The following is a 19,182-nucleotide window of genomic DNA, read 5'->3' as shown; positions in this document are numbered from 1 at the left end:
CTTCTACTCACAAAGTGCCAACAAGTTACTATTTACCCACTATCAAAGTAATTATCAGGGTACAAGCCAAACAGCTGAATATGTTACTTTGAAAAAATTACAGTACAGACAGTTGGTAGATATGTTTTTATTATTTCATATGAATGTAAGTTGACATATAGAATTGATTTTTCCCACTTAAAATTCCAAAATGCTCTCATAATTATCAAAATTTTGCAAAATATTACTTAGAAAAATTAAGGCAGAGAATAGTTTTCATGAGAGGTTTTAGATAGTTTTACATAATAGTGGAAGTGTTTTTGTTGCTAACGTTCTCAAATTTAAAATAGACCTATTTCCTCATAAAATCTCTTCTATTGTCACAATGAATTTCTTGAGTGTAAGGCAGTTCTTTTACTGTCAGATAAATGTTTACAAGGGTTTCTACCAAATGAGATTTACATTTAAATAAGAATTGAGATGCATCTAGCAATTTCTATATTTGATGTAATTTGTTTTAGAAATTCCTAAAAAGGTAAAATGCATAAAAATACATTAGTTGATTAGAAAATGTTGAATTGTAACAGCACACAGAAGAGCAACTAGTGCAAATCCTATCACAAGGATTAGAACAAACGTATCATCAGTCATTTCTATCGTGGGCTTTTCATCTTTCTCTTCACCAGTGCTGCTTCCCCCCTTTCCTCCACCACCTTTTCCAGGCCCTGGATGTTGCTTGTGTGTTGAGAAAAGAACACTGGGGCTATATGGTCCCCAGAGCTCTTCTTGTATTCCAGCAGAATTCTGATATTGGCGTCCAGCACAGACCTTGAAGCGATAATGTGAATTTGTCACAAAGTTGGAAAAGGAGAATGAAGTGTTTGGTCCTTGGTATATCTAAGGAAAAATGAGACAAAATGCAAATTATATTGTCTTACCAAATAAAAAAGTACGGTATAGTTTTTGGCAACAAGAAAACTATGAATTAACCCATTCACCTCATAAATATGTTCAAAGCAAAACTAAAAGTTTATGCTTACAGTCTCTAATATCATGAGGACCCAGTACTGTTCAGGTAATTTTGTCCAGTTTAAGAAATAACAAAGACTTAAAATTGTTAAACTTTAATTGTGTTTGGTTTGGAATGAGTTGTGCATGTGATCAGTGAAACCTAGAAATATCAAATCATTCAATAGTAATATTTTAATTGAATGAATAAGGCAATTGTCCCCAAATAATATGTACATAAAGCTTTAGGGAGAAGGTAGGACTTTTGAGTAAGATTTCATTACTTTAAATATTCTAAAAGGATATCTTACTCCTCAACAAGAGCTCAATTCCCAGTAGAATATAAAATTATAAAATTTTGAAGACTGAATTTGCAAGAATTTACCAGGTCAGTTCCTTTTTGACTGATGAGTTGAAGATTGTAAACAATGGGATCTCCTTTTATTGGCTCCAAAGACTCCCATTTGATCTCACAAATATTGCTATTCACATGCTGTAATTTAGGTGCTAGAAAAAGAGAATTTCAGTTTAGAGGGTTTCATTTTTCCTAGATAATCTTGAATATGTTGAATTCTGATACAGTTTTCCATGATGATTAAAAGGCAGTCCATGTAGTCTTAATCTAAGAAATATATAGTTATAGTTCTTATTATAAAGCCTTTTGCAATACCATAAGGCATCTGAATGATTGTACTAAAAACTTTTAGAACTTAAAACTGTCAATAATGCATGTTTTGTTTGCTAGTAAGACCTTATTACAAGTTTTATTACTGTTGTTTAATTCCTACTGGTATAATCTTTTGCATTGTATTTTTATGGTGCGTCATACATTTGGAAGCATTTCACATACATTAACCATTTTTTAAAAGATTTAATTTATAAGAGAGAGAGAGTGGGGTGAGGGGCAGAGGGAGAGAATCTTTTTTTTAAAATAATTTTTATTGTTATATTAGTCACCATACCGTACATCCCCAGTTTTTGATGCAATGTTCCATGATTCATTATTTGTGTATAACACCCAGTGCACCATGCAATATGTGCCCTCCTTAATACCCATCACCGGCCTATCCCAATCCCCCACCCCCCTCCCTTCTGAAGCTCTCAGTTTGTTTCTCAGAGTCCACAGTCTCTCATGGTTCATTCCCTCTTCTGTTTACCCGCCCTTCATTCTTCCCTTCCTTCTCCTACTGATCTTCCTATTTCCCATGTTCCATAAAAGGGTGAAACCATATGATAATTGTCTTTCTCTGCTTGACTTATTTCACTTAGCATAATCTCCTCCAGTCCCGTCCATGTTGCTGCAAACGTGTAATCGTTCTTTCTGATGGCTGAGTACTATTCCATTGTATATATGGACCACATCTTCTTAATCCAGTCATCTGTTGAAGGGCATCTCGGCTTCTTCCACAATTTAGCTATTGTGGACAATGCTGCTATGAACATTGGGGTGCACATGGCCCTTCTCTTCACTATGTCTGGAGAGGGAGAGAATCTTAAGCAGACTCTGGGCTAGGCGTGGAGCCTGATATAGGGCTCAATCCCATGACCCTGAAATCATGACCTGAGCTGAAACCAAGAGTCCAGTGCTCAACTGACTGCACCACCCAGGTCCCCCACATACATTAATAATTTTATTTTAGGATCATAGCAACTGTGTGAGGAAAGGAGGGCAGGATCTTTATTTATGTTATTAGTCTCTGTACATTTCAGGAAAATGGGTCTTAAATATATATATAAGATGAGAATAAGGCATTATTGTGGTCTAAGTCATGTTTAATTCCAGTATGTTCCAGTTAGCTTTTCACTGAAAACAAACTACTTCATAATAGTGATTGGAAGTGTATGGAAAGATTGGAACAGCTGAATTTCACAACTGAGAAGGAAAAAACCGCTCAAAGCTTGAGCTTTCATGACTGCAAATTGACCTTGTTATGTATTATAGAAAGCAGTTTATTTCACTGTTCAAATAGGGAGATGAAATTCAGAGTTTCAGAAAATACCAAATATATACTAATTACCAAATATGAGGTTACAAATTTGTACTCAATATGTACGAATATGTACCATATACTAAGTATATTTTTTTAACATCAGTATAATTATACCTGTCAGTTGATGTTTTTTTGTGTTTTAATCTATTTGAGAAAATGTGAGATGTAGCAAGGAATGGATATCATGACAAAGTAGAAGGAGAACTATGATGGGGATCAGGAGCCTACCATTCCAATTTTGGCTCTGCTACTGGCCCACAGTGTTCTTTAGTTAGGTTACTTACCTTTCAGGGAATTCGCTTCTTTCTCTTAAAAAGTGGCTGTGGTAGTAGAGTGATTGGCTGGATTAGTTGATTTCAAAGTTATTTTTAACATATTATTATTTTTAGGGGTAGAGTAGTAGGACCCTAGGCTTGTCATGACCCACTAACACTACTGATAACTATCAGATCACCCTAAATACCCCAGAAGTCGACCTGAAGACTGACAACAAACTCCACGACTAAAGGGAGAGAAGAGGCCACATTGAAGAAGGTAGGAAGTGTGGAGACATGATTTAGGGGAGATATGGATCCAGGATGCCGTGGAGAGAAGGGAGCCCTGGTTATAGAGAAGAGTGAGAGAGAGAGGAACACACAGGGGAATGCACAAGGAAAATGTTTCCTCATAACCATATGATTGGAAAAGAGGAGGGCCTGAATTTCATGAGTTCTTGCAACCAGTGAGTCTTAAATCCTGGAGTTTTAAAGGTCGGTGGGCTTGGCTGGGATAGAGCCCGGCTCTTGGAGAGAATGCAGGCAAACCACCCAGGGGCATACAGTGAGGAAACAGGGATCTGAAGAATGCTTGGGGCACATGGAGGGGGGATTATTCACTCTTCTTGGAGTGCTTCTTAGAGAGGCATAGTTTATGGAGATACCTCTCAGTGAACAAAGCAGATGGCTGGCACCATTTCTCTCCCTGGGCACTCAGCATAAACACAGAGCCACTTATACTGGCTGCCTAACTTTTTTTTTTTTTAAAGATTTTATTTATTTATTTGACAGAGAGAGAGAGACAGCCAGCGAGAGAGGGAACACAAGCAGGGGGAGTGGGAGAGGAAGAAGCAGGCTCCCAGCCGAGGAGTCTGATGTGGGGCTCGATCCCAGAACGCTGGGATCATGCCCTGAGCCGAAGGCAGATGCTTAACCACTGAGCCACCCAGGCGCCCCAGTGGCTGCCTAACTTGCTTACACCAAGTCCCACACCCCTGTGCTCTGGCAGTTCTGCCCTTCTCAAGCAAGCTTGTTTTGTCCTAGTGCGGCAGCCCCCTCCCCTAGAATAGCAGCACTAAACCTCTACCCACACTGTGTCTCCCAACCAGAGAGTTCTGCAGGGCCTCAGTTCTAGTGGAAGTTAGTATCAGGTCTCATTTCACAAGAAGATCGGAGCACACCTAGTTAACACTCACCACATTCAAGCCATAGCCCAAACACTGCCCAGAGAAGGCAAGGAGATCCTCTACAGATGACTGGCCCAAAGGATAGAGTGGACAAAATACAACAGCAGAACACACACAGCACACAGCATAGACACTTCCTGAATTGCAAGGTCTTGGATACCACATGACCTCTTCCTCATAAAGCCATTACTTTCAGGAGCAGGAAACATAAGTGGTTTCTCTAACACAGAGAAGAAGGAAGAGACTTAGACAAAATGCCATGATGGAGGAATTTATCCCAAGTGAAAGAACAAGGTAAGGCCACGTCAAGAGATCTAAGGGAAACAGATATAAGTAACATGCTTGATAGAGAATTTAAAGAAACAATAAAAATATTTTAAAAAGCAACCATCAGGGGTACTTACTGGGCTTGGGAAAACAGTAGAAGCCATCAGGGAGACCCTTACCCCAGAGATAAAAGAGTTAAAAAAGAATAAATCAGAGATGAAGAATGCAATAAGTGAGATTGGAAAGAGGCTTGATGCAATGAATAGCAGGCTGCAAGAAGCACAGGAATGAATTAATGACCATGAAGACAAAGTAATGGAAAATAATGAAACTGAACAAAAGAGAGAAGAATTATAGAAGAAGAGAATAGACTTAGGGAACTCACTGACTCCATCAAATGTAGTAACATATGTATGATAGGAGTCCCAGAAGAAGAGAGAGAAAATGGGGCAGAAAATTTAAGAAAATAAATAATAGCTAAAAACTAAGGGAGTTCATGACCACTAATCAGCCCTGTAAGAAATATTAAATATTAAATATTTTCCACTCATTGAGTGGAAAGGAAAGACCAAAAGTGACAAAGATAGGAAAGGACCAGAGAAAATCTCCAGAAACAGCAAAAAAAACAAGTAATAAAATGGCAATACATATCTATCAATAATTGCTTTGAATGTGAATGGATTAAATGCTCCAATCAAAAGACATAGGGTGTCAGAATGGATAAAAAACACAAGACCCATTGATATGTTACTTATAAGAGACTCTTATTTTTAAAAAATTTTAAAAAATTTACTTATTTATTAGAGCACGAGCCAGGGGGAGGGGCAGAGGGAGAGGGAGAAGCAGGCTCCCGGCTGAGCAGGGAACCCAACACGGGGCTTGATCCCAGGACACCGGGATCATGACCTGAGCCAAAGGCAGATGCTTAACCAACTGAGCCACCCAGGCATTCCAAGAGACTCAGTTTATTTTATTTTATTTATTTAATGAATTTATTTTATTATATTCAGTTAGCCACTGTATAGTACATCACTAGTTTTTGATGTAGTGTTCAGTGATTCATTAGTTGCATATAACACCCAGTGCGCATCACAACACGTGCCCTCCTTAATACCTATCACCCTGTTACCCTGTCCGCCCACCCCCTCCCCTCTGAAACCCTCAGTTTGTTTCCAAGAGACTCATTTTAGACATAAACACACCTGCAGATTGAAAGCGAAGGGATGGAGAAATATTTATCGTGCAAATATATGTCAAAGGAAAGCCAGAGTTGCAATAATTATATTGGATAAACTAGACATTAAAATAAAAGATTGTAAGAAGTGATTAAGAAGGGGGGGTGGGGGAATGGGATAGGCTGGTGATGGGTAGTAAGGAAGGCACGTATTGCATGGTGCACTGGGTGTTATATGCAACTAATGAATCATTGAACTTTACATCAAAAACCAGGGATGTACTGTATGGTGACTAACATAATATAATAAAAAAATATTAATAAAAAAAGAAGGGCAGTATATCATAATAAAGGGGACAATCCAACAAAAGATCTAATAATTGAAAATATTTATGCCCCCAACATGGGATCATCCAAATATACAAAACAATAACAAACATAAAAGACCTAATTGATAATAATACAATCATAGTAGGGGACTTTAACACCCCACATACATCAATGGGCAGATCGTCTGGGCAGAAAATCAATAAGGAAAAAATGGCTTCAAATGACACACTGGACCAGATGGTCTTAACAGATATATTCAGAACATTCCACCCTAAAGCCACAGAACACACATTCTTTTCAAGTGCAAATGGGACATTAGCCGGAATAGATTAGATACTGGGTCACAAATCAGGCCTCAACAAGATCATACTATACATTTTTTTCTGACCACAATGCTAAGAAACTTTAAGTCAACCACAAGAAAAAATTTTGGAAAGATCACAGATACATAGAGGTTAAACAAAGGGCCAAACAGGAAATCAAAGAAGAAATAATACATGGAAACAAATGATAATGGAAACACAGTGGTCCAAAACCTTTGGGATGCAGCAAAAGTGGTAACGAGAGGGAAGTATATAACAATAAGGCCTGCTGCAAGAAGCAAATAAACAACGTAACCTTACATCTAAAGGAACCAGAAAAAGAAAAACACACAAAGCCTAAAGTCAGCAGAAGGAAGGAAATAATAAAGATTAGAGCAAAAATAAATGATACAGAATCTAAAAAGCCCCCAGCCAGATTTGTCAAAAAGAAAAGAGAAAGACCCAACTACCTAAAATCACAAATGAGAAATAACCAACACTACAGAAATACAAACAACTGTAAGACAATATTGTGAGAAACTATATTCCAGCACATTGGACAACCTGGATCAAATGGATAAATCCTAGAGACATAAACTACCAAAACTCAATCAGGAAGAAATAGAGAACTTGAGCAGACCAATAACCAGCAATAAAATTGAATCAGTAATCAAAAAACTCCCAGCAAACATCCAGGCCAGATGGCTTCACAGATGAATTCTATCAAACATTTAGGGAAGAGTTAATATCCCTTTGTCTTAAACTATTCTAAAAACAAACAAACAAACAAACAAACAAAAAAGGAAGGAAAACTTCCAAACTCATTCTTTGAAGCCAGCAGTACCCTGAAACCAAAACCAGAGAAAGACTGCATTAAAAAAAAGAACTATAGGCCAATATCCCTCATGAACATGTATGCAAAAATTCTCAAAGAATGCTAGGAAAGAGAGTCCAAGTACACATTAAAAATCATTTAGTACAGTCAAGTGGGATTTACTCCTGGGCTGAAGTGGTTCAATATTCCCGAATCAATCATTGTGATACACCACATTAATCAAAGAAAGGATAAGAACTATAAGATTATTTCAATGTATGTATAAAAAGCATTTGACAGAATACATCTATTTGTGATAAAAGCCCTAAATAAAGTAGATTTAGAAGGAACATTCCTTGACATAATAAAGGTTATATATGAAAAACCCAGAGCTAATACTCTCCTCAATGGGGAAAAACAGAGCTTTTCCTCTATGGTCAGGAAAAAGCAATGTCCATTCTCACCACTGTTATTTCACATAGTACTGGAAATCCCAGCCTCAGCAGTCAGAAAACAGAAAGAAATAAAAGTCATCCAAATCAGCAAGGAAAAAGTCAAACACTCTTTGCACATGACATGATACTTTATATGTAAAATTCAGAAGAATCCACCAAAAAATTGCTAGAACTAATACACAGATTCAGAAAAGTTACAGGATACAAAATCAATGTATAGAAATCTGTTGCATTTCTGTACACCAATAATGAAGCAGCAGAAAGAGAAATTAAGGAATCAGTTCCATTTATAATTTCACCAAAAACCATCAATACCTAGGAATAAACCTAATGAAAGAGATGAAAGACCTGCACTCTCAACTATGAAACATTGATGTAAGTAACTGAAGAGGACACAAAGGAATGGAAAGACATTCCATGCTCATGGGTTGGAAGAACAAATATTGTTAAAATGTCTATATTACCCAAAGCAATCTACACATTTAATGCAATCCCTACCACCAGCATTTTTCACAGAGCTAGAACAAACAATCCTAAAATTTGTATGGAACCATAAAAGACCCTGAATTGCCAAAACAATTTTGAAAAAGAAAAGCAATGCTGGAGGTATCACAATCCCAGATTTGAAATTACACTACAAAGCTGTAGTGATTAAAACAGTATGGTACTAGCGCAAATATAAACACATAGATAAATGGAACAGAATAGAATATCCAGAAATGAAAATTGGTCGATGACTGAATGGTCAATTAATCTTTGACAAAGCAGGAAAGAATATCCAGTGGGAAAAAGTCTCTTCAACAAATGGTGTTGGGACAAATAGCCCTTTAATTTGTATGGAACCAGAAAAGGCCCCAAATCGCCAAGGAATTGTTGAAAAGGAAAAACAAAGCTGGGGGCATCACAATGCCGGATTTCAAGCTGTACTACAAAGCTGTGATCTAAAGACAACATGGTACTGGCACAAAAACAGACACATAGACCAATGGAACAGAATAGAGAACCCAGAAATGGACCCTCGGCTCTTTGGGCAACTAATTTTTTTAATGTTTTTTTTATTATATTATGTTAGTCACCATACAGTACATCCCTGGTTTCTGATGTAAAGTTCGATGATTCATTAGTTGCGTATAACACCCAGTGCACAATGCAATACGTGCCTCCTTACTACCCATCACCAGTCTATCCCATTCCCCCAACCCCCTCCCCTCTGAAGCCCTCAGTTTGTTTCTCATAGTCCATAGTCTCACATGCTTCATTCCTCCTTCTGATTACCCCCCCTTTCTTTATCCCTTTCTTCCCATGCCGATCTTCCTAGTTCTTCTGTTCCATAGATTAGAGAGATCATATGATAATTGTCTTTTTCTGCTTGACTTATTTCACTTAGCATTATCTCCTCCAGTGCCATCCATGTGGCAGCAAATGTTGAGAAATCGTTCTTTCTGATAGCTGAGTACTATTCCATTCTATATATGGACCACATCTTCTTTTTTTTCTGTATTATTTATTTATTTATTTATTTATTTTTAAATGATTTTTTATTATATTATGTTAGTCACCATACAGTACATCCCCAGTTTCCGATGTAAAGCTCGATGATTCATTAGTTGCGTCTAACACCCAGTGCACCATGCAATACATGCCCTCCTTACTACCCATCACCGGTCTATCCCATTCCCCCACCCCCCTCCCCTCTGAGACCCTCAGTTTGTTTCTCATAGTCCATAGTCTCTCATGTTTCATTCCCCCTTCTGATTACCCCCCTTTCTTTATCCCTTTCTTCTCCTACTGATCTTCCTAGTTCTTATGTTCCATAGATGAGAGAAACCATATGATAGTTGTCTTTCTCTGCTTGACTTATTTCACTTAGCATTATCTCCTCCAGTCCCGTCCATGTTGCAGCAAGTGTTGAGAACTCGTTCTTTCTGATAGCTGAATAATATTCCATTGTATATATGGACCACAACTTCTTAATCCAGTCATCTGTTGAAGGGCATCTCGGCTCCTTCCACGATTTAGCTCTTGTGGACATTGCTGCTATGAACATTGGGGTGCATATGGCCCTTCTCTTTACTACGTCTGTATCTTTGGGGTAAACACCCAGTAGTGCAATGGCTGGATCATAGGGTAGCTCAATTTTTAACTTTTTAAGCGACCTCCACACTGTTTTCCAGAGTGGCTGTACCAACTTGCATTCCCACCAACAATGTAGGAGGGTTCCCCTTTCTCCACATCCTCTCCAACAATTGTTGTTTCTTGCCTTGTCTATTTTTGCCATTCTAACTGGCGTAAGGTGGTATCTCAGTGTGGTTTTGATTTGAATTTTCTTGATGGCTAATGATTTTGAACATTTTTTCATGTGTCTGTTAGCCATTTGTATGTCTTCATTGGAAAAGTGTCTGTTCATATCTTCTGCCCATTTTTTGATTTGTTTATTTGTTTCTCGTGTATTGAGTTTGAGAAGTTCTTTGTAGATCTTGGATACCAGTCCTTTATCTGTAGTGTCATTTGCAAATATATTCTCCCATTCCGTGGGCTGTCTCTTAGTTTTTCTGACTCTTTCCTTGGCTGTGCAGAAACTTTTAATCTTGATGAAGTCCCATAAATTCATTTTATCTTTTGTTTCTCTTGCCTTTGGGGATGTATCATGAAAAACGTTGCTTTGGCCGATTGGACCACATCTTCTTAATCAGTCATCTGTTGAAGGGCATCTCAGTTCCTTCCACGATTTAGCTATTGTGGACAAAGCTGCTATGAACGTTGGGGTGCATATGGCCCTTCTCTTCACTACATCTGTATCTTTGGGGAAAATACCCAGTAGTGCAATGGCTGGATCATAGGGTAGCTCAATTTTTAACTTTTTAAGGGACCTCCACACTGTTTTCTGGGCAACTAATTTTTGACAAAGCAGGAAAAAACATCCAGTGGAAAAAAGACAGTCTCTTCAATAAATGGTGCTGGGAAAATTGGACAGCTACATGCAAAAGAATGAAACTTGACCACTCTCTCACACCATACACAAAAATAAACTCTAAATGGATAAAAGACCTCAATGTGAGACAGGAATCCATCAAAATCCTAGAGGAGAACATAGGCAGCAACCTCTACGACATCGGCCAAAGCAACATTTTTCATGACACATCTCCAAAGGCAAGAGAAACAAAAGAAAAAAATGAACTTGTGGGACTTCATCAAGATAAAAAGCTTCTGCACAGCCAAGGAAACAGTCAAAAAAACTAAGAGGCAGCCCACGGAATGGGAGAATATATTTGCAAATGATACTACAGATAAAAGACTGGTATCCAAGATCTACAAAGAACTTCTCAAACTCAATACACGAGAAACAAATAAACAAATCAAAAAATGGGCAGAAGATATGAACAGACACTTTTCCAATGAAGACATACAAATGGCTAACAGACACATGAAAAAGTGTTCAAAATCATTAGCCATCAAGGAAATTCAAACCAAAACCACACAGAGATACCACCTTACGCCAGTTAGAATGGCAAAAATAGACAAGGCAAGAAACAACAATTGTTGGAGAGGATGTGGAGAAAGGAGAACCCTCCTACATTGTTGGTGGGAATGCAAGTTGGTACAGCCACTCTGGAAAACAGTGTGGAGGTCGCTTAAAAAGTTAAAAATTGAGCTACCCTATGATCCAGCCATTGCACTACTGGGTGTTTACCCCAAAGATACAGACGTAGTAAAGAGAAGGGTCATATGCACCCCAATGTTCATAGGAGCAATGTCCACAAGAGCTAAATCGTGGAAGGAGCCGAGATGCCCTTCAACAGATGACTGGATTAAGAAGTTGTGGTCCATATATACAATGGAATATTACTCAGCTATCAGAAAGAATGAGTTCTCAACATTTGCTGCAACATGGACGGCACTGGAGGAGATAATGCTAAGTGAAATAAGTCAGGCAGTGAAAGACAATTATATGGTTTCTCTCATCTGTGGAACATAAGAACTAGGAAGATCGGTAAGAGAAGAAAAGGATAAAGAAAGGGGGGTAATCAGAAGGGGGAATGAAGCATGAGAGACTATGTACTCTGAGAAAGAAACTGAGGGCTTCAGAGGGGAGGGGGTGGGGGAATGGGATAGGCTGGTGATGGGTGGTGGGGAGGGCACATATTGCATGGTGCACTGGGTGTTTTACGCAAGTAATGAATCATCGAACTTTACCTCAAAAACCAGGGATGTACTGTATGGTGACTAAAATAATATAATAAGAAAATATTTAAAAAATGGTGTTGGGAAAACTGGACAGCAGCATGCAAAAGAATGAAACTGAGCCACTTTCTTATACCATACACAAAAATGAATTCAAAATGGTTTAAAGACCTAAAAGTGAGAGAGGAAATTATAAAAATCCTAGAGGAAAAAACAGGCAGTAAATTGTTTGACATCAGCTGTGGCAACTTCTTTCTAGACATGTCTCCTGAGGCTAGTGAAACAAAATTAAAAATAAGCTATTTGGACTTCATCAAGAATAAAAGCTCCTGCACAGTAAAGGAAAAAACAAAACTAAAAGGCACCTTACTGAATGGGAGATGATATCTGCAAATGACATATTCGATAAAGGGTTAATATCCAAAACGTATAAATAACCTTATGAAACTCAACATATATTAAAATGAATAATCTAATTAAAAATGGGAGAAATGGGTAGACATTTTTCCAAAGAAGACATACAGATAGCCAACAGGCATATGAAAAGTTGCTCAACATCACTGATCATCAGGGAAATTCAAATCAAAACTGCAATGAGATATCACACCATATCTGACAGAATGGCTAAAATCAACAACACAAGAAACAACTGGTCAGATTGTCTGAAATTAACACAAGAAACAATAAGTGTTGGTGAGGATGTGGAGAAAGGGGAACACTCTTATACTGTTGGTTGGAATGGAAACTGGTGCAACTATTCTGGAGAACAGTTTGCAGGTTCCTCAAAAAGTTAGAAAATAGAACTACTCTACAATCCAGCAATTTCACTAGTAGGTATTTACCCAAAGGTTACAAAAAATACAGATTTGAAGGGGTACAGGCAACCCACGGTTTATAGCAGCATTATCAACAATAGCCAAACTGTGGAGAGAGCCCAAAGGTCCATTGACTGATAAATGGATAAATAAGAAGTTGTATATTATACAATGGAATATTATTCCACCCTCAAAAAGAATGAAATCTTCCCATTTGTAATGACGTGGATGAAGCTAAAGTGTATTACGCTTAGTGAAATAAGTCAGTCAGAGAAAGGGGCACCTGGGTGGCACAGCAGTTAAGCATCTGCCTTCGGCTCAGGGCGTGATCCCGGCGTTATGGGATCGAATAAATAAATATAATCTTTAAAAAAAAAAGTCAGAGAAAGACAAATACCACGTGATATCACTCATGTAGAATTTAAGACAGAAAACATGAACACATGGGAAGGGGAAAAAGAAAAAAAAAAAGAGAGAGGAAAACAAGCCATAAGTGACTCTTAATGATAGAGAACAAACTCAGGGTTGATGGAGGGAGGAGGGTAGAGGATGGGCTAGTTGGATGATGGGTATTAAAGAGGGCACTTGTTGTGATGAGCACTGGGTGTTGTATGTAAGTAATGAATTACTGAACTCTACTGCAGAAACCAATATATTTTTTAAAGATTTTATTTATTCAACAGAGATAGAGACAGCCAGCGAGAGAGGGAACACAAGCAGGGGGAGTGGGAGAGGAAGAAGCAGGCTCATAGCGGAGGAGCCTGATGTGGGGCTCGATCCCATAACGCCGGGATCACGCCCTGAGCCGAAGGCAGACGCTTAACCGCTGTGCCACCCAGGCGCCCCTGCAGAAACCAATATTGTACTGTATGTTAACTAACAGAATTTAAATAAAGTGAAAAAACCCCTGCATTATAATGCAGCATTTGTAGTACTAGGTATTTACCTAAGGAATACAAAAATACTAATTAAAAGGGATACAGACACCCTGATGTGTATAGCAGCATTATCTACAGTAGCCTAATTATGGAAACAACCCAAATGTCCATCAATTGATGAATCGCTAGGAAACAACCCAAATGTCCAGTTGATGAATGGATAAAATAGTGGTATATATTTACAGTGAAATATTATTCAGCCACAAAAAGAATGAAATCTTGCCATTTGCAAGGATGTGGGTGGAGTTATAGAGTATTATGTTACATGAAATAAGTCAGTCAGAAAGGCAAATACCATACTTCACTCATATGTGTAGTTTAAGAAACAGAACAAATGAGCAAAGGAAAAAAAAGGAGTGAGAATTAAACGAAGAAACAGACTTAACAATAGAGAACAAACTGATGGTTACCAGAGGGAAGGTGGATGGGGCGATGGATTAAATAGGTGATGGGATTAAGGAGTGCACTTGTGATGAGCACCAGGTGTTGTATGGAAGTGTTGAATCACTATATTGTATGCCTGAAACTAACAGTATACTGAACGTTAACTAATGGATTTAAATAAAAACTTTCAAAAAAGTAAAACATTATAATTTATGGAGTCTTATCAAATTCTAAATTGGACCTTGAATCCATAATTAAGTACTAGAGGCTTTTGCTATTATATTGTTCAACATTTAAAATAGACTATACTGCAGAACGTTATATATGAGCTAGTGGAACTCATATTAATGCAACCTTCATTGTCTGGCTTATAATACTTACCTTTAAGTGTGGCTGGTGGAGTTTTGGATGTAGTGAAAGTATAGATACCAGACAGTGGTCCCTCACCAGCTTCATTACATGCTTGGATTTTAAATTTGTATTGTGTATATTCACTCAGTCTGTGCACTTTGTGAGTCTGACAAGGTCCATGGTAAATGATAGAAAATCTGGGAGTGGGAATCAAGATGGGAGAAGCAGTATTATTAATCAAAGGTCATTTAAATACAAGTAACTCTACATAACTGACTTGAAACTGGGTCCTCAATAAAGCCTAAATAAATCAACATGAAGCCGGGTGGGTACAACACAAAAGGAAAAAAAAATCAGGTTGTAATATCATAATGGCAAGATGCTGGCTTTCATATTCCTCTGGTAACTTCTATTCCTTGGTATTAATGTGTGTTATATAAAGGAAGAAGTGTTTTGAAAGAGCAAAAACACCTAAATTATCAGTAGAAATTTAAGAAAGTATATATAGGGGTGTCTGGGTGGTTGAGTTGGTTAAGCATCTGCCTTCAGCTTAGGTCATGATCTCAGGGTCCTGGGTTGAATCCCTCGTTGGACTCCCTGCTCAGTGGGGAGTCTGCTTCTCCCTCTCCTCCCCGCTCATGCTCACTCATCTTGCTCTTGCTCTCTGTCGCTATCTTTGTCTCTCTCTCAAATAAATAAATAAATAAATAAGAAAGTATATCTAACATAATATACTGCTTTCACATCTATCAGTTCATTGAAACCACTTTGGATTATACATTTAAGATAGGAAATTTTAAAACATTTTTATTAGAATACATGTTAAATAGTACAAATAGCTTACCTTCCAGATTGATTTCCTATTAACAAATTGTAACTTATAAGGTTGGAAAGTACTCCTTTGCTTGAAGAGCTACACCATTTCAGTTTGAGGCTCTGGTGTCCATAGACCACACAATCAAGATGTGGAGGATCAGGTGGTAGTGGCTTGGTTTTGGTTCTTATTGATTGGCTAAAAGGGCTTAGTCCATAATGATTGATAGCTTGGATTCTGATTCTAGTGGTAAGAAAAAAATTGAACTATTAATTTGGATTTAGAAAGGAAAATAAATTTCTACATTTAAACTATGCCTCTAGTCACCCTGTGAAAAGATATTGACCATGCTATTATACTGATTATTATAGACAATTTTTTGAGGCCAAAATCTTGAATTTGCATAATCAGTACTGACAATTTTTGATGAGGAGAAACTGGCTCTTAGTAATGCCAAATTTTTCTAAAACAGTAATATTCTCTTTCAAAAAAATGTGTAGATTATATAAAACAAAGAAATGTAGATTTGTTCAAAATTCTCAAAAAACTTCATCTACCCAGAGTAAGATACAAGCAACTTACTTGTATGTGGTATCAGGCTGTAGATTTTTCAGAAGACACTCTGTTACTCTTTCAACAGTTATAATTTTTCTGTCTCCATATTCAATGTTATATCCAGTGATTGGAGAGCCATGACAATCTGGTTCCTCCCATTGAATAGCAATGCAAGATGATGCCAATTTGGGAGGAACTTTGTTTTCAACTTCATGTAGCATTAGTACTACTGCTGGTACAGTTGCTGGTGTGGTTACTGTGCCAGTTTCTCCGAACAGTCCAACTCCAGCTACATTTGCAGCCTGAAAAAGTATATTCTGTTAGAGCTTCATTATTTTGTTTTGTGCATAAACCATTTTGTTGTATAAAAACAAGACAAAAATTTTAACCTCAAATTCTAAGAAAATGTTTTTTTTTAAAAAATTGAGATAGAATTGCTCTATAACATTGTGTAAGTTTTAAGTGTATAACATGTTGATTTGATACTTTTTTGTTTTTTTAGAGAGAGAGAGCATGCAAGTGGTGGGAAGGGGGAGAGGGAGAGGGAGAGAGAGAATCGTAAGCAGGCTCCATGCCCAGCACAGAGCCTGATGTGCGGCTTGATCTCATGACTCTGAGATCATGACCTGAGCTGAAATCAGGAGTAGGAGGCTTAACCGACTGAGCCATAGGCACCTCTGATTTGATATTTATATATTGCAATATAAAACAAAAATGATTTGAAGATGCTCACAGAGACGCCAAAATCTTTAGGTTGCATACTTAGGAAGGGGAAAAGTCCAAATATGTGAAGGTAAGTGAAGAGTGCTAATATGGATATTTCAGAAAAAATATACCTGAGCTGAACTCATCACTTAGCCAACCAAAGTTTCTTTCTTTCCTTTATTTTCTAGTTACTATCTCTGTTGGTGGTAGCCTGAATTTCACATCAGTTCTCTAAGTTTTATTGATTTTGTAATTTTTTAAAATTTCGAGATCATTGTGGACTTAAATGTATAATTTACACACTTTACCCCAAAAGGAACACTTTGCATAACTATAGTACAATATATAATCTGGAAATTGACATTGATAAAATCCATTGACATTATTCAGATTTCACCAGTTTTACATGCACTCATTTGTATAATGTTATATGTAGTTTTATTACACGTATAGCTTAATATGACGACCAACAGTTAAGATATCCCATTGCAATATCCCTTGTACTACACTTTTATACTCACAGCAACTTCCTTCCCTCTTTTTCTAATCCTTGACAACTAGTAGTTTATTCTTTAACCTATATTTTTGCTATTTCAAGAATGTAATATAAGTAGAATAATGCAATATGTAAATTTTTCAGATAGACTTTTTCAGTCAGCATAATTCCCCTGAGAGATCCATTGAAGCTGTTGTGTGAATCAATAATTTGATTCTTTTTATTCCCAAATAATGAACCATGGTATGAATGTACTGCAGTTTTTAAAACTATTTACATGTTGAAGGACATCTGAGTCATTTCTAGTTTTTGGCTTTTACAAATAAGAAGTTATGTTTTTATTGTAGACATAAGTTTTCATTTCTCTGGGGTAAGTGCCCCAAGGTGCTGGACATATTAGTAAGTGCATGTTAGTTTTGTAAGAAACTCCCATACTATTTTGCAGAGTGGATATAATTCACACCAGAAATGTATGATTAGTCCAGTTTCTTTACATCTTTGCCAGCATTTAGTGTTTTTACTATTTCTTATTAGCCATTCTGATAGGTGTGTCATGTTATCTCATTGTGCATTTCCCTAATGACTAATAATGTAGATATTTTCATGTGTTTACTTGCCATCTGTATATCCTCTTCTGTGAATGGTCTGTTCATGTCTTTTGCCTGTTTTGTAATTGGGTTGTTTGGGTTTTTAATGGTTGACTTTCAAGAGTTCTTTATATATTTTAGGTATTAGTCCATTGTCAGTTGTGTGTTTTCTAAAGATTTTTGTCCAGGCTGTTCTTGTCTTTTTTGTCCTCCTCACAGGGTCTTATGCAGAGTAAAACTTTTTAAGTTTGAAGAGGTCAGGGGCACCTGGGTGGCTCAGTTGGTTAAGCGTCTGTCTTTGGCTCAGGTCATGATCCCAGGGTCTTGGGATCGAGCCCCATGTCGGGCTCCCTGCTCATTGGGGAGCCTGCTTCTCCCTCTCCCTCTGCTGCTCCCCCTGCTTGTGCTCTCTCTCACTCTCTCTCTCTCTCCAATAAATAAAGAAAATCTTTAAAAGTTTGAGGAGGTCAAATTTATCAATTTTTCATTTTATGGATTGTGCTTTTGGTATGAAGTTTAAGAACTCATTGCCTACATTAGATCCTGAAGATCTTCTGTGATTTTTTTCTAAAAGTTTTATAGTTTTATGTTTTAATTTTCAGTTTTCTGTGGTCCATTTTGAGTTAGTTTTTATATAAGGTACGAAGTTTATGTTGATTACTCCAAAGAAGACATTCACATGGATTACAGACACACAAAACGATGCTCAACATCACTAGTCATCAGGGAAATGCAGATCAAAACTATAATGAGATATCACCTCACACCTGTCAGAATGGCTAAAATAAAAAAAAACACAATAAACAACAAACATTGGCTAGGATGTGGAACAAAAGGACTCCTCTTTTTTTTTAAGATTTATTTATTTATTTATTTAATTTTTTAAAATCCTTTGAGGCTTTATCGAACTGTTACAGTACATCATTGGTTTTTGATGTAGTGTTCCATGATTCATTGTTTGTGTATAACACCCAGTGTTCCGTGCAATACATGCCCTCCTTAATACCCATCACCGGGCTAGCCCATCCCCCTCCTCCCTCCCCCCTAAAGCCCTCAGTTTGTTTCCCAGAGCAAAAGGACCCCTCTTGTTCTATTGGTGGGAATGCAAACTGGTGCAGCCACTGTGGAAAGTGGTATGGAGGTTCCTCATAATGTTAAAAACAGGACTCCCCTACAGTCTAGTAATCACACTATTTACCCCCAAATACAAAAACACTAATTCAAAGGGATACATGTACCCCCTTTGTGTGTTGCAGCATTATTTACAATAGTCAAATCGTGGAAGCAGCCCAAGTATACATCAATAGATGAATGAGTAAAGGTGTGGTATATATGTATGATAGAATATTATTCAGCCATAAAAAGGAATGAAATCTTGCTATTCGTAATGACATGGGTGGAGCTAGAGAGTATAATGCTAAGTGAAATAAGTCAGAGAAAGACAAATACCATATGATTTCATTCATATATAGAATTTAAGGAACAAAAGAAATTAGGAAAGGAAAAAGAGAGAGAGAAACCAAGAAACCAAACTCTAAATATAGAAAAGAAACTTTTGGTTACCAAATGGGAAGGGGGTGGGGGGATGAGGTAA

At 37.4% G+C, this 19,182-nt stretch overlaps 1 protein-coding gene across 1 annotated transcript in view; it reads right to left on the bottom strand.

Moving 5' to 3' along the window:
- Positions 1–534: 534 nt before the first annotated feature.
- LOC123789780 (fibronectin type III domain containing protein 3C1-like) overlaps positions 535–19,182 on the bottom strand; it is a 64,605-nt gene continuing 45,957 nt past the window's right edge. The window contains exons 23-27 of the mRNA XM_087860073.1: positions 15,828–16,102; positions 15,276–15,488; positions 14,462–14,628; positions 1,373–1,494; positions 535–876 (exon numbers count right to left, since the gene is read on the bottom strand). Of these exons, the coding sequence (XP_087716199.1) occupies positions 535–876; positions 1,373–1,494; positions 14,462–14,628; positions 15,276–15,488; positions 15,828–16,102 (1,119 nt within the window). The remainder of the gene's footprint in view (positions 877–1,372; positions 1,495–14,461; positions 14,629–15,275; positions 15,489–15,827; positions 16,103–19,182) is intronic.

This window comes from Ursus americanus, chromosome X (assembly GCF_024610735.1).
Source record: "Ursus americanus isolate L20-20 chromosome X, mUrsAme1.1.p, whole genome shotgun sequence".
Taxonomy (NCBI): domain Eukaryota; kingdom Metazoa; phylum Chordata; class Mammalia; order Carnivora; family Ursidae; genus Ursus; species Ursus americanus.
Note: the sequence above shows the minus strand (reverse complement) of the source record. Positions and strands in the feature narration are given on the sequence as shown.